The sequence below is a fragment of the Lathamus discolor genome, chromosome 3 (assembly GCF_037157495.1).
Source record: "Lathamus discolor isolate bLatDis1 chromosome 3, bLatDis1.hap1, whole genome shotgun sequence".
In the NCBI taxonomy this organism is placed as follows: domain Eukaryota; kingdom Metazoa; phylum Chordata; class Aves; order Psittaciformes; family Psittacidae; genus Lathamus; species Lathamus discolor.
Genome location: NC_088886.1, coordinates 81,641,809 through 81,654,430, shown reverse-complemented (window position 1 = coordinate 81,654,430; position 12,622 = coordinate 81,641,809). Strand labels below are relative to the sequence as shown.

Below are 12,622 nucleotides of genomic sequence, written 5' to 3'. Positions count from 1 at the left end.
CCTTTCCGTGTGCCCACCACAGCACATTCTTTAGCTGCAAGGTCACTTTTAAGAAGGTGATTAGCCTTCCTTGTTTGGTACAGGATGAATGATGCTCTAGTGCCTGTCTAGACTGAAACTTGATGGAATGCAGTTACCTCTGCACCTTGTATTCCCACACCTCACGGAAGTGAAGTGAAGCAAGCCCCGGTGTTATCAATTAAGAGCTGAAACTAACTGCTTTATGTAATTGCCACAAAGGAATTTACTATCAGATTCCATCGCATACGTCATCCTAATTTGTTATTATACATTTCAGCTAGAAGTAATAACAGTTTGTATATGGCATTCCTAGATTATTTTTAACTGGTTGCAATTACATGTTGAAAGCACATGTCGGTAACATAAAGGTAAATTCATTACATCCTTATTCTAACCATCCTATATAGAGTAATAAAACCAAGGGTAGAGAAGGATGGGCAAATCTAGGAAAAGAATCAAGACACAAATATCTTGTCCTGTAATAACACTGGTAAACATCCAGCCAGGATGTCTAGCTTTGTCGGCAGAAGCAGGGACATTGCAATAGGTTTACTTCTCTGTGTTTCCTGAGAGTCTCACTAAAACGCCCAAACTATAAATCCGTACAAATGAATAAAGTACTCCAAACACTGGGATACTAAAAAAGGTGGTGAGATTTCACCAGTATCTTGTATAATAAGCATTTGAAAATAGAACTGCACTGAACTTCATTGTCCCAAACTGATTCTGGTTTTAAACTTACAGCATGTAGACAAAAATATGTGAGAAAAGCAACACTGAGAGGCTCATAACTGGCATCATGTCAGCACAGAAAGGGAAAAGTGACTTGTGTAAATTTCCATTTAAATACAGAACATTCACATAAATTTTCATTTTCCCCTCAGTAGTCAGATACAGGAAACAAGTTAGCTGAGACAGTAAGAAGTTCAGTATTTAGAATTATCTTGTTTAACTTTAATTAGAAGCCTGGCTAAAGGCTGTTGATGTCTTTTGTTTGGTTTTTATTTTGCATTATATGCATGAACATATTGCAGGAAGACTGGAAGTGATATATAACAGCGTCATTAAATGTACGTCAACCCCTGGTGTCTGAAAAACATGGGCTTAACTACATTTTAAGATTTGAAGTTGGCAGAAAAGATGCGATATACACGACAAATACATGAAGCCTGCCAGCAAAGAGGAGCTGTATCTCTTCTTGTTAGCAGTAAAGCAACGTTAACACTTAAGTACTATTTGTAAAACTCCATAGCCATTCAATCACTTACACTAAGCATTACCTAAGACATTGCACTGATTATCACAAATATTTAATAACAATTTTATGGAAGATTAATCCTAACCAAATGCAAGGAGATGAAGTCATAAAAAGCACTGATTCTTCACAAATTCTTAGTACAACTGTGGAGTATTCAGGTTCTTTGTATGAAAATACACTGAGTAAAGTTCTGCATTATTAGCCACGTGATTTTTTTAAGTTAAAATTTTAGTTTTCATTGGTTTCCTAACACTCCCAGAAGTTTGAGCGCAAATCTGTGCTGCTATTTTGATAGATACTAGCTATGCACCACGCAGTTCAGACACAATTCCTGGGGACATATTCTGGATTTACTGGCAATTCCAGATGCTTTCTCCGCTAGTGCAAGCTTCCTTCTTTATCAGAACATAAAGAAGAAGTAAGTGTCATACACATTGCTCTGTGTGCTACACATAATTCACACTTCTTCTCAACTGGCTCCCCAATTTTAATAAGAATCTCAACAAATCATGGTGCTTTTTGACTTTTCTGCCTCTCTTCTTCCCTGATTATTGGATCACCAACCCTTTTCACAGTTTTGCTTACACTGTGTTAAAAGCCCATTCTTTATTCCTCTGCATACCTTATTATGTTCTCAGCTCAGCTCTTTTGTTACTAACCCTTCTCCCACCCTTCTAAAGCCAGTTGAGAAAATCAAGTTGTTGTCCATGATATCACTTTGACAGTATCTGCCTCCTTTTGCAGACATACGCTTGCTTCAAGATTAAGGACTTTGTTTTGATGACTGCTTCAAAGTACATGACATCTGAATAGCTGCTTTCACATTTAACCCTTCCATTCCTCAGCAGGACCCAATCTGACATCCCTTTTACTGCATTCCCTCTTAAACTCCTCTAGATTTCCTCAGTGAAGTGACTTATGCTCAGAATATGCTTGCCAATCTCATATACTGTAGCATGAGTTATTATTCAAGTGTCTTTGGACAGCCTTTTTTTTTTCTCTTCTGCACATGGGAAAGGGAGTTAAAAACAGAATTCTAGCACTCTCAAAGTGAAACCATGGATTTGAGTTATTATATTATTATTGTATCACTATTCTTCCTTATTTCAAACACTTTCTCCCCATTTTTAATTCGTTTACTATGTTGTGTCACATGTGGACTGCATATTCCTGTGTCCAAAGGCCACATCTTCAATTTTAAGTAGTGTTACATAGTCTGCATACAGATAAGTAAAATAGTAATTAGGGTTTCCTTTGTTTTGCACACAAACATTCTATTCCACTACTTCTTAAAATAAGGGAAGCTAAATTTGCTGACAGCTTCATTAATGGTACTACTTCTCTGACAGGAAACAATAAAAGCAAAGAAAGTCTCTCTATTTGCCATTTAAGATACTTCTAAGTTTGTACTGAAAAAATTCAGGAAAAAAACATTGTCTAGATTTTAAATTCTTAGCTAAAACAATGTTAAACAACTCTGGCCAAATAATTGTGTTCTGCTGCAACAGCATTAACTACTACAGACTAAATTTAACTAAAATTTAATTAGGCCAGATTCATCTTTGTATAACTAAAAGAGAAATTATTTAACAGGTTCTGGTAGAATCTGGGTGTAATTAATAAGTATAAAGTTTACCAGTCACACAAAATAAGCTGTTTATAAGGACTTCTTGGAAATTGAGAAAACCAAGCAAACAGCTGATTTGCTAATATTAAAATATTAGGTTTTAACAGTGAAGCAGATTGGTATGCTCACACATGTACACATACACACATATGTATCACAAGTCATCTTCACTGTATCTATGCGACACACACTAGAGTTAGGGATTTGCATTATGTTCTATATAAAAAAAGTTTAGAGAGAGATCCAAACACTGCTACAGTGGGCATGAGGAATGATTTACCCTACTGTTTCCACATCTTTTTTTCACTCATTTAGATTCACTGAGTCATTCATCCCAGCCTGCAAAGCAGAGTAAGAATAGCGCAGAAGGCTGGAACAAGTTCTTCCACTTCTCAGCCGAGTCCTACTCGAATACCAGCAGCAAGCCCTGCGAGACAGGAGTGTGTGCCCTGGACCCAGCACTTGTCTCCTGTTACAGCTGGCACAGCCCAAGCCTGTGTGGCTATTTCAATCACGGCAGCTGCTCCGGCTGCAGCTCCCAGACCTAGGCCATTACAGCTAGAAATAAAGGCAAAGAACTTTAAACATGCAAACATAAGACACTGACACCGTGGTGGCATCCAGACAAACTTCATTACAAGGTTCCTTTTATCCTTCTCCGATTGCAACTGAAATTATTTTCATACAGAAAGATTGTTCTTGGGCTAAGTGCCTGCTTTGCATATATATGGCAGCACCACAGTCTAACTAAGAAGATAGGTGCTATAATTTTCCTACTACAGTCTTAGTTTTCTTCAGATTACTATACTGGCTCTACATATCATATATCAGACAGCTAAATCTAACGACAATTTATATTTAATAACTGGTGATCACAAACCTACCTAATCTTCAGTTAAGAAGTTCCCTTGTCTGCAAATAAATTTGGAAAAATAACATCTACTGTTTAGGTTTTAAACAAACAAAAGGACTGGCGAAGTTCAACTGTATAGCATGACCACATAAAGATTTTTGCAACTTCGAAGGCACAGGAACACAAAGCCCCCAACAGATTCATTGACTTCTCTCTGAAGGGTAGCATCAGAAGGAAGGATTCATTTTCAAGCAGATCAAGAAACAAACTAACTACAACAGAACCACACCATGACTAACAAAGGCAAACATCTTTTAGAAGTGGACAACTAAACAGACCCCTGTAAGATCATTTAATATAATCATTACTATAGAAAATAGCTGGAACAGTAACACGACCCATTATTTTTCTTCAGATGTTTGTCAAGTCCTAACAAATTTCAGAATAGCAACGGATTGTGGATTAGTTTCAGTTCTTGAAACACCTAAGTAAGGTTCTCCAATATAAGGATGGTCTAGGAGTTTTGCTCCAAATATTTGTACCCATGCCCTCTGGTTGCAGAAATAAATCATTTCACTTTTAACAGAAACCAAGCCAGACTAAGTCTGATAAGGCAAAAGCAAGAGCAGTAGAATGTTTAGTCGTTCTTGTCACTGAACTACGTTAACGCTTCTCACATCAGGTGAACCTGACCTTTGCGACTTATGCAGAGGGAAATGTACTTCATGCCATGAATGATGAGCTGCAGATGACACTGCCAACACCCGATACTTTGATATTAAGTACTGCATTCTCTAATGTATAACTTAAGGAGCCCAATTAACATATATGACATACTATACTTACAAGCATCCCAAAAAAAAAAAGCCTCTTACCCATATTTTCTCACACCCATTCTGCTTACTACTCAAAATAGAAAAAGTATATATAGCAGAACAAGGAGTATAAATGGAGTATCAGCTTTTGGCTAAATGTAATAGTAAGCTGCTGTGCAGCTACCTAACCCGCTTGCTGGTAACAGTACGGAAGCTCAGAGGGTCACTATACCACTAGCTGTGTCACTGTATGCCATTTACTCCAACCCAGAAGGTTGTCTTTCCACTAGTACTGCTTAACACAAATAATAAAATTATTTTAATGCACCTCACAGATTCAAGCAAATACAGTATGTAACAAAACCGTCAAAGGGACCACAGGAAAAGTGTATGCTACACCACCATTGAAAAAAGATCATAAGGAACTTTAATGTGTGGGATATCTGAATTAAAGTAAGTTTATACCAGGAGAGTCAATTAAATCCAGTTTTGACAGTGTAAAAAACAACGCATACCATAAACTGCAAGTTACTCATACACACTGTGAAGTTATAAATGGATGACAGCCATCCAGTAAAGTGATTTGCGCATTGTTTCGGAAGTTCAGTTTAAAAGACTGCCCACTACCTCATCTCAGAAACACAAGTTGTCCCACAAGCAGCAGACTATTGCCTATAAACGTGCCCCTTCTCCCATACTTCTTACCCAACTCCCACCCATCGCACAAAAGGGATGCCCAATTCTCCCCCAAATCCCTTGCGGCACGCAAAGTGAACAGAAGACTAAGTACACTGTGCTTTGTCCAGAACAGTGTATGCACCAGCATGCTTGCCAGGATCCTTACCCTGACTGGGCAGCCACTTCTAAGCAAACGGAATTACCTGGGTTGAGTTCTGCTCTGTTTCCTCCTTGGGAAACCTCTACCTTGAAATGGTCTCCTCTATTCAGTTCCTAATTTGCATGAAAACAGTAGCAAATTAATCTCTGGAGAGATGTGAAAGATAGCATCTTTCATATATGGCAGAACTTGGCCAGCAGATTCAAAAGTTAATGGTGGAGATGGAAGGGTTCACAGATGGCAATGACAGTCTTCTGTGTCCAAAGTGCCTATTTTTTCCCTTCCTCTCTCACAGAAATAAGAAACAAAAGAAAAAACATGAAGTACTGAAAGCTGCAGAGGGTAGACACTTGAAAATAAAAAATGTGATTTTGCTGCAAACCCAAGAAAGATGACTTGGAATAAAATGCCAGCACTACCCAAACACCCTGTGGTTTCCAAACTCAGGAGACTGAAGGAAAACAAGGAGAATAAAGGCCTTATCTAAGTGAGTAGAGGTCTCATTCATTCTCACAAGACAGGACACAAAAACCTCCAAAACTGCTACCCACAACTATTCTTTCTTTCTCTCCCCCAGCACAAAAACTTCATTCCACCACGTAACTGCAAAGAAGTCTGATGAAGTTAACACACTATCTCTGTCTGGCTGTCTAACATGCCTTGGTTTTCATCCCACTGCAAACCAGATTGAATCCTTCATCCTTTCCAATCTCTCCTGTCTTGCTAGCCTTTCTTCCTCCTGGTCACACACCCAGACCAACCTCACGTATCAGACTCCACTCCGGCTGCTCAGACCAGCTTCCAGCTCTGTAACCACCAGCAGGAGGGTACCATCAGTAATCAAAATTTTAGGAAGAGCACAAGTTTTTAAATTGCAAAAGTTTCATTTTAAAGCATTGATCATCACCTCAAGCTTCCCACTGCAAATTCCTGTAGTCAAGTTTGAGACACTAGGCTTCAACACACAAGCTTATCAGACTGATGTTCCCTGTCAAGTGTCTGGTGTGTACTCCACACTATGTGTCCAGATGCATTGCCACGTATTAATTTAGGTGTATCTTAAACAATCTTGCATTAGAATAGAAGGGGAAAAAACCTACTACTGTTGTATTATGAAAAACATGATCATTAAGCACTGTAACAGGACAGGCTACCTAGACAGACTGCGAAATACCTCTTCACTGGAGATTTTAGAGATATTAGGCAAACACTGTTATCTATACTTACGCAACCAGACCATGGAGGAAACAGAAATCACTTCCAGCCTTACACTTTTGTGAATTCATGGTTCAGAGAAAGAAAAAAACAAACCCAGAACAGTATCAACCAGGAAAAAAGGACCCCACAAAAATCAGTTTGAGTACTGGAACATTTGTGTTTGGAGAACAGCTCTTCCATTTCACTTATTTCTAATTCAAATTCAAGCAGTGAGCAGTTCCACCAAGTCTACAAGCTTAATAAATGCTTAAAACTGCTTGTAAGCTATGCACAGATGCCAGTCATACCCAACACCAAGGCTGTTTTATTCAGGGCATAAACACTTTGTTCCAAATGAAACTTTACACATCATTTACAACCCTGGCTGGGAAAATTAGATTCTGCTCTGAAAATGACAGCACATATTCATGGCGCAGCCAGACTGAGTCCAAAACACAATATAGCTCCAGTGACAGTAAGCCATGCACTCTATTGGTAGCAATAAAACATTTCTGCAGAAACCTAACGTACCAACATTCTCATCCCTCTGGGGAGAAAAGCAGGGGAAGGTGGTATCTGCCAAGCAAACAATGGCACCGACTATACAGACTACTGAAAAATACTTTAGGAACATAAAAAGGCGGGGGCACAATGGTGTAATGGTCAACAGAACGTTTTTTAGAGCTCATAATACATGCTAGAGAGATGTTATCAAACCAACCACTTTGTACAAAGTTCACCATAAGAATTATAAGAAACACAGCTATGCTTCCCTTTTTGTCCAAAGTGAAGTGCATTTTGCCTTCCTTCATCAGAGAAGGATAGGCTGACAATTTAGCCAACCTTGATTCTTTTGAGGGTGAAGCCATTCATACTGAAGCGAGGTATCTATGCCATGTCTTAGGGCTTGAAATTTGGGCTCCTTAGTCATTGGATGATTGTAGCTGCCATTTCCTCACAGGCTGTGCCTACACTGCACAGTGCAGTACAGAAGTACTGAGGTTTGCTTGGAAACTGGAAGCAGCTTAGATGAAATATCAGAGAGGTTCATACAGGCTAGTTTACCTAATGGAAAAAAGGCTCTTCTCAGTGGGATAAATGGCTCTGTGCAGAATCCTGTGCTTGCAGAGCCACACTATTTCTTTACACAGCCATAGAGTTAACGAAGCCCTAGTCTGGCATACAGGCTGCACTTGTATGTGTGGTTATCCATTAAGCATACCAGTCGTGCTCCTCAAGCAAACAGTCTGTTTCCATCTGCTAGGCTACTATTTCTGAGACAGCTCCCAAATCAAACAGAAAAACAAGTTTAAATTTTAGATTACATCTGAATGAGAAGCAGAAACTGGGGTGCAGATAGGTTAAAAAAAAAAAAAAAAAACAACCAACAACCCTATTTAATATGCAAGATACAAAAAGTCAATTACTAATTCAAAACAGTGAACTAGAAAATCCTACTTGAATAGCCAAAGGAGCTTTTTCCTTATGTCACACAATTCATATTTCAAATGAATTATCTTGAGATACGAAAGTAACTTTAAGTGGCAAGACAGAATTGGATAAAGATGCTTCAGTTCACTCATTTTAATTAATAATTAAAATATCATTTAAAAAAAAAAAAACCCTTCAACCTCTATCCAATTCCATTAACACCGAAAATCTTGAGGCCCTGCTGAACCACACAGATAGAGACTTATGAAAAGATTCCCAAGCATAAAAGCATATTCTGTTGGCTTTAATTTTCCCTTCATACTTTCCGCAAACAATTTACACATTAGACAATGGAATGCTGTCTACCCTGGGTATGTATAAAGAAGGAAAAGTGGTTTAGTACTGCATATCACACAAGGCAATCAAGTGAAACAGGGAAAGATTGCATCTTTAATATCAGGTCTACACAAACACCCAAACAAAATTCTTTAGCAATACTGGGGAACAGCTGAAAGGTTCACCAGCCACCGCTTCAGGTACACAAGCAACACTGAATTAATCTGAATCCTCTAAAATATAAGGGCACGTAAATATGTCTCATAGCTCTAAAAGGAATACCTAGAAAGAGGTATTTCAAGTAATTTGAAAAATAAAGAACAAAGTAGCACACACCATTTTTTTCCCCAACATAATTTTTTTACCCCCTCAAATTTTTACCTAAAATTAGTATTGGTAAAATATTCTTACTGTAGTGTTTCTCTTTACAAGAGCTAATATATGACCTAAGTACAGAGCTACCAGATACTTGTTAAGATCTGGATTTTATGGAGGAAGCCAATAATACTTCCCCCTTAATAATCAGCAAATAATTCTGAATCCAGAGCTAGTTCTTCATTGTATCTTCAATTGCAAATGTGAAGGAAGAACCACCTTCTTTCTTCTTTTCCGTTCCAGATTATGAGTCAAACTGTCATCTACACCTCACTGTTCAGATTTTTTTTGTCACCATCTTTCCTTTCCTGCCCATAATAAGCCCAGGTCTTTGTGGAGCTCTCCCCAGGGAGGTCCGGATATTCTCCTCCAGACAGAAACTTACAAACCTGTTATGAAAATACTTTCCCCTCTGATGTCATGATTTTGCATGTATAAACACTCAGTTCTATACACTGCTGAGATACAGTATCCATTCACTAATCAGAAGTAAGAATTGATAGGGGGTTTCAAAGCTACAAAGGCAGCATTTTCACTCTGATGGGAGCATACAGTTCATACTCTGGGGGAGGGGAAGAGAAGAAAGAGTGTTGGCTCTTTCATGAACATAAAAGGGCAGAATTACACATTAGTGTAGCTTCCCCATGTACAGACATATTTTTTTCTGAAATACAGTGTAAACTTAAAATTAACCATTAGTTACTTTAACTAAAGCTTAAATAATTCGTGTAATTACTTTTACAGAGGATTATGAGCAAGGTTTTTTAACATGTGGACTGTTAAAATTTCACAATTAAGAAATAAATCATAGTGGGAAATTACATTCCTATTCACAAAACAACCAAACAAGCTGGCATCATTAATACCCTTTTAACAAGGGAAAACCAGAACTGAAGCACCAGGAATACTGTTGCCAGGTCAGGATTGAGGTGAATTGGCAAAATCGTGCAAATGGGCTCATACCACACCTGCCCAGCCCTTGGCCTGGTTCAAATCCATACTTGCTCCTTCAGGAACCCTTTTCCATCAGGGCAGAAAATCAACAACTCACTGGACTTTTCACAAAGGGGAAACAAAGCCTACACTTGTTAAAAATAATATCTGAAAGAAGAGGTGAGATATTGAGCATTTTAATTAATATGTGCTTTAATAATGAGATTTTTGACCTTCAGAAGTCCCTTCCTCCAGGAAAAAAAGGAAAAAAAAAGGAAAGGAAAAAAAAAAAAAGAAACCACTCCTCAGAAACTACCACAGAGAGACGCTGCAGACATCCGTCTAAAATAATGGCAGTCAAAGGTCAGGATGATATAGGCAGCATCGATCTTTTCATTTAAATATCTTCCTGAAAGAAACCTCTTAAAAAGCAAAGCAAGAAAATCAGGAACTATCCAGTCAGAGTGATGAAGAAACTGACTAAACATGTATAATTTACAGGATTTTCCTAATAATGACAGCAAGTATCTTCAACTTTGACAAATAATTCCAGTTTAAGACCTCACTGAAATGTAACGTGGAAACTGCCATCAGCGTGGTGGGTCATCTTAGCAAGATGCAGCAATTTTCTTACAAAGATTCATTTATGAATTATGCACATTAGATTACCAAAATAACACTAAAAAAAAGGGCAAGCACTGAAAATTAGATCCCGATTAGTAAAAAGGCAAGAAAGCACTAAGAGTCTTCCAAAACTGCTGGGAAATTCACACTTTAAAGAGGAATTAGTGCCTAACAAAGCTGGGTAACACTCGGAAGGCTCCAACATGCTAATCTTGTCACCATGACAGAAAACCAAAGGATGCCAGACAAATACACATCTCTCCTGCAGTATCACGGCCAAACATCCTACATAGCTGACACTGAGCTTCCGAGCAAAATTAAAAATAGGCTAGAGTGTCCAAAAATATGAATAAGGACGCTCTTAACACACACGCTTCCAACTTCTTTTTTAGAAAAAGAATACTCTTCAAGACCTTTCAACATTCCTCAACGGAGTCTTGTATTACTGTTCTATAATTGTGATAGGAATACCCACATTTCTGCTTCAGATCCCTCTTCCAAGAAAAGGAAATGGTGTAAAACTGCAGCACATGTTTCAGGCCCCTAAAAGCACCGATGCTGATAAAATTAAAAATGGCTGTGCCCAAAGATCCCACAGCGAAACGGGCACAGTTCTGCTGACGATTAAAATATATATTAAAAATTCCCGCATTACCTTACAAAGGGCGAGGTATGCAAAACAAAAAGATTATACATTTTTCCAAAATTGAAATAACTTCTTAGACAAGAGATGCAGATTTAGGCAAAGCATACGTCTTGAATGCGGGTCATTTACACAATAAAGCAGGTTTTATTCCCCGGGACGCTTAACATATATCGGGATTTCAAAAACTTTATCGGGCTGGAATAGACGCACACCACTTTTTAAGGAGACCCAGATGCGCCCGAACACCAGCCGACCCCACCCCCATCTGCCTCTGCCAAAATGGCCAGTTCGTTACACCCACTGGCTACTTACCAGCCGCAGTGCTGAGCAGCAGGGTGGCACTGGAGAGCAGGAGCACCAGCACAAGGTGCTGCAGTGAGGCAGTCATACCTGGGGAAGCCGAGGTTCGAGGCAGGACGAGGGAAAAAAATAAAAGAAATGAAAGAAAAGGGGGGAGGGACCCCGACGAGAGGAATTTCCTCCCTCTTTCGCACAGCCTTCCTCAACTCTCTCGGTTCACAATCCCGTCTGGAAAGGCAAATGGCAGATGAGAGGAGCCGTCTTCGCTCTTACTCCATTACACCCGCCTGCCTTCATGCCTGGGGAGTCGGCACGGCTCCGCGGACGCAGGGGAAGCGCCTGCTCCTGCCCCGCAGCCCCGAGGCATGTCCCCCCGCCGGGGAACGGCGGCACGCTCCCGACCGAGCTGGGAATCAGGCTTATTTCCCACGCAGCTTCACGATATCGAAGAAACAGCCCGGTTGAGGAGGAAACATATCCAGACGCGAGCCCGCGTCTACAGCAATGTCAGTCAGCGCAGCCCCCGCCGTCCGGCCGGGGCACGGTCACCGCAGGCTCACGGCAAAGCCGCGTCCCATGCCGTTAAAGGTCTCTGCCTTCTCGCCGCCCCTGCTCGCTGCCTCACGCTCCCGGGGAGGTGGCGGCGATCCCCTCAGTCCCTCCGAGGCGAGGCGCGATCGGCTCCGCTCTCACGGCGAGCGCCGCGGCTGCATCCCGGCCCATCTGCCTCCCGCGCCGGGCGGGCTCCACCGCGCGCCCCGGGGCCACAGAAGCGACGCCACCGCCGGCCACCCCGGCAGAGGTGGGGCCCGGAACGCGGGGCTACGGCAGCGAGGCCCCTCCTCGGCGGCTCCAGCTGCGAGGAGCACCCGGCCGCCCTCCGCGGGCGAGAGCGCGGCCCAGGCCCTTCCCCGCGCCGGGGGACGGCGCTCCCGCTCCTCCGCCTCCCTCCCCGAGTATCCACAGCGCCGGGCAGCCCCCCGGCCTAGCCCGGCCTCCTCTAACCCCTCGAGTCTCCGCTCGCCCGAGGAAAGGCTCAGCCCCTCCGCGCTGCCAGCTCCGCGCCGCTCCGCCTCCTTCCCCTGCCCGCCGCCGGCTGCGGGCGGGCGCCGAGGGCCGGAGGTCCGCTGCCGCTGCTGCCGCCGCCCCCTCCCGCCGGCCCGCCCCACCAGCACCCGCGGCCCCGCCGGCTCCAGACACAAAGCGGAGCCGGTCCCAGCGCCAGCCCGGCCCGCCGCGCCCCCGCCGGGCAGGCCCCGCCCCGGCACCACCGTCACACGGAGGGGCCGGGCAGCTCCCGCCCCGTGCCGCCGCGCCCCTGACCATAGAGGTGGGCCTCCAGGTAGGTAGAGAGGGGCCCTCGTGGAC

General features: G+C 42.1%; 1 protein-coding gene across 1 annotated transcript in view; it reads right to left on the bottom strand.

Annotated features, from left to right (window-relative positions):
- The window catches only part of BMPR2 (bone morphogenetic protein receptor type 2), a 110,437-nt gene extending 97,870 nt beyond the window's left edge, over positions 1–12,567 (bottom strand). Inside the window, exon 1 of the mRNA XM_065670074.1 lies at positions 11,267–12,567. Coding sequence (XP_065526146.1) covers positions 11,267–11,342 — 76 coding nt within the window. The 5' untranslated portion in view covers positions 11,343–12,567. The remainder of the gene's footprint in view (positions 1–11,266) is intronic.
- Between the last annotated feature and the right edge of the window lie 55 nt (positions 12,568–12,622).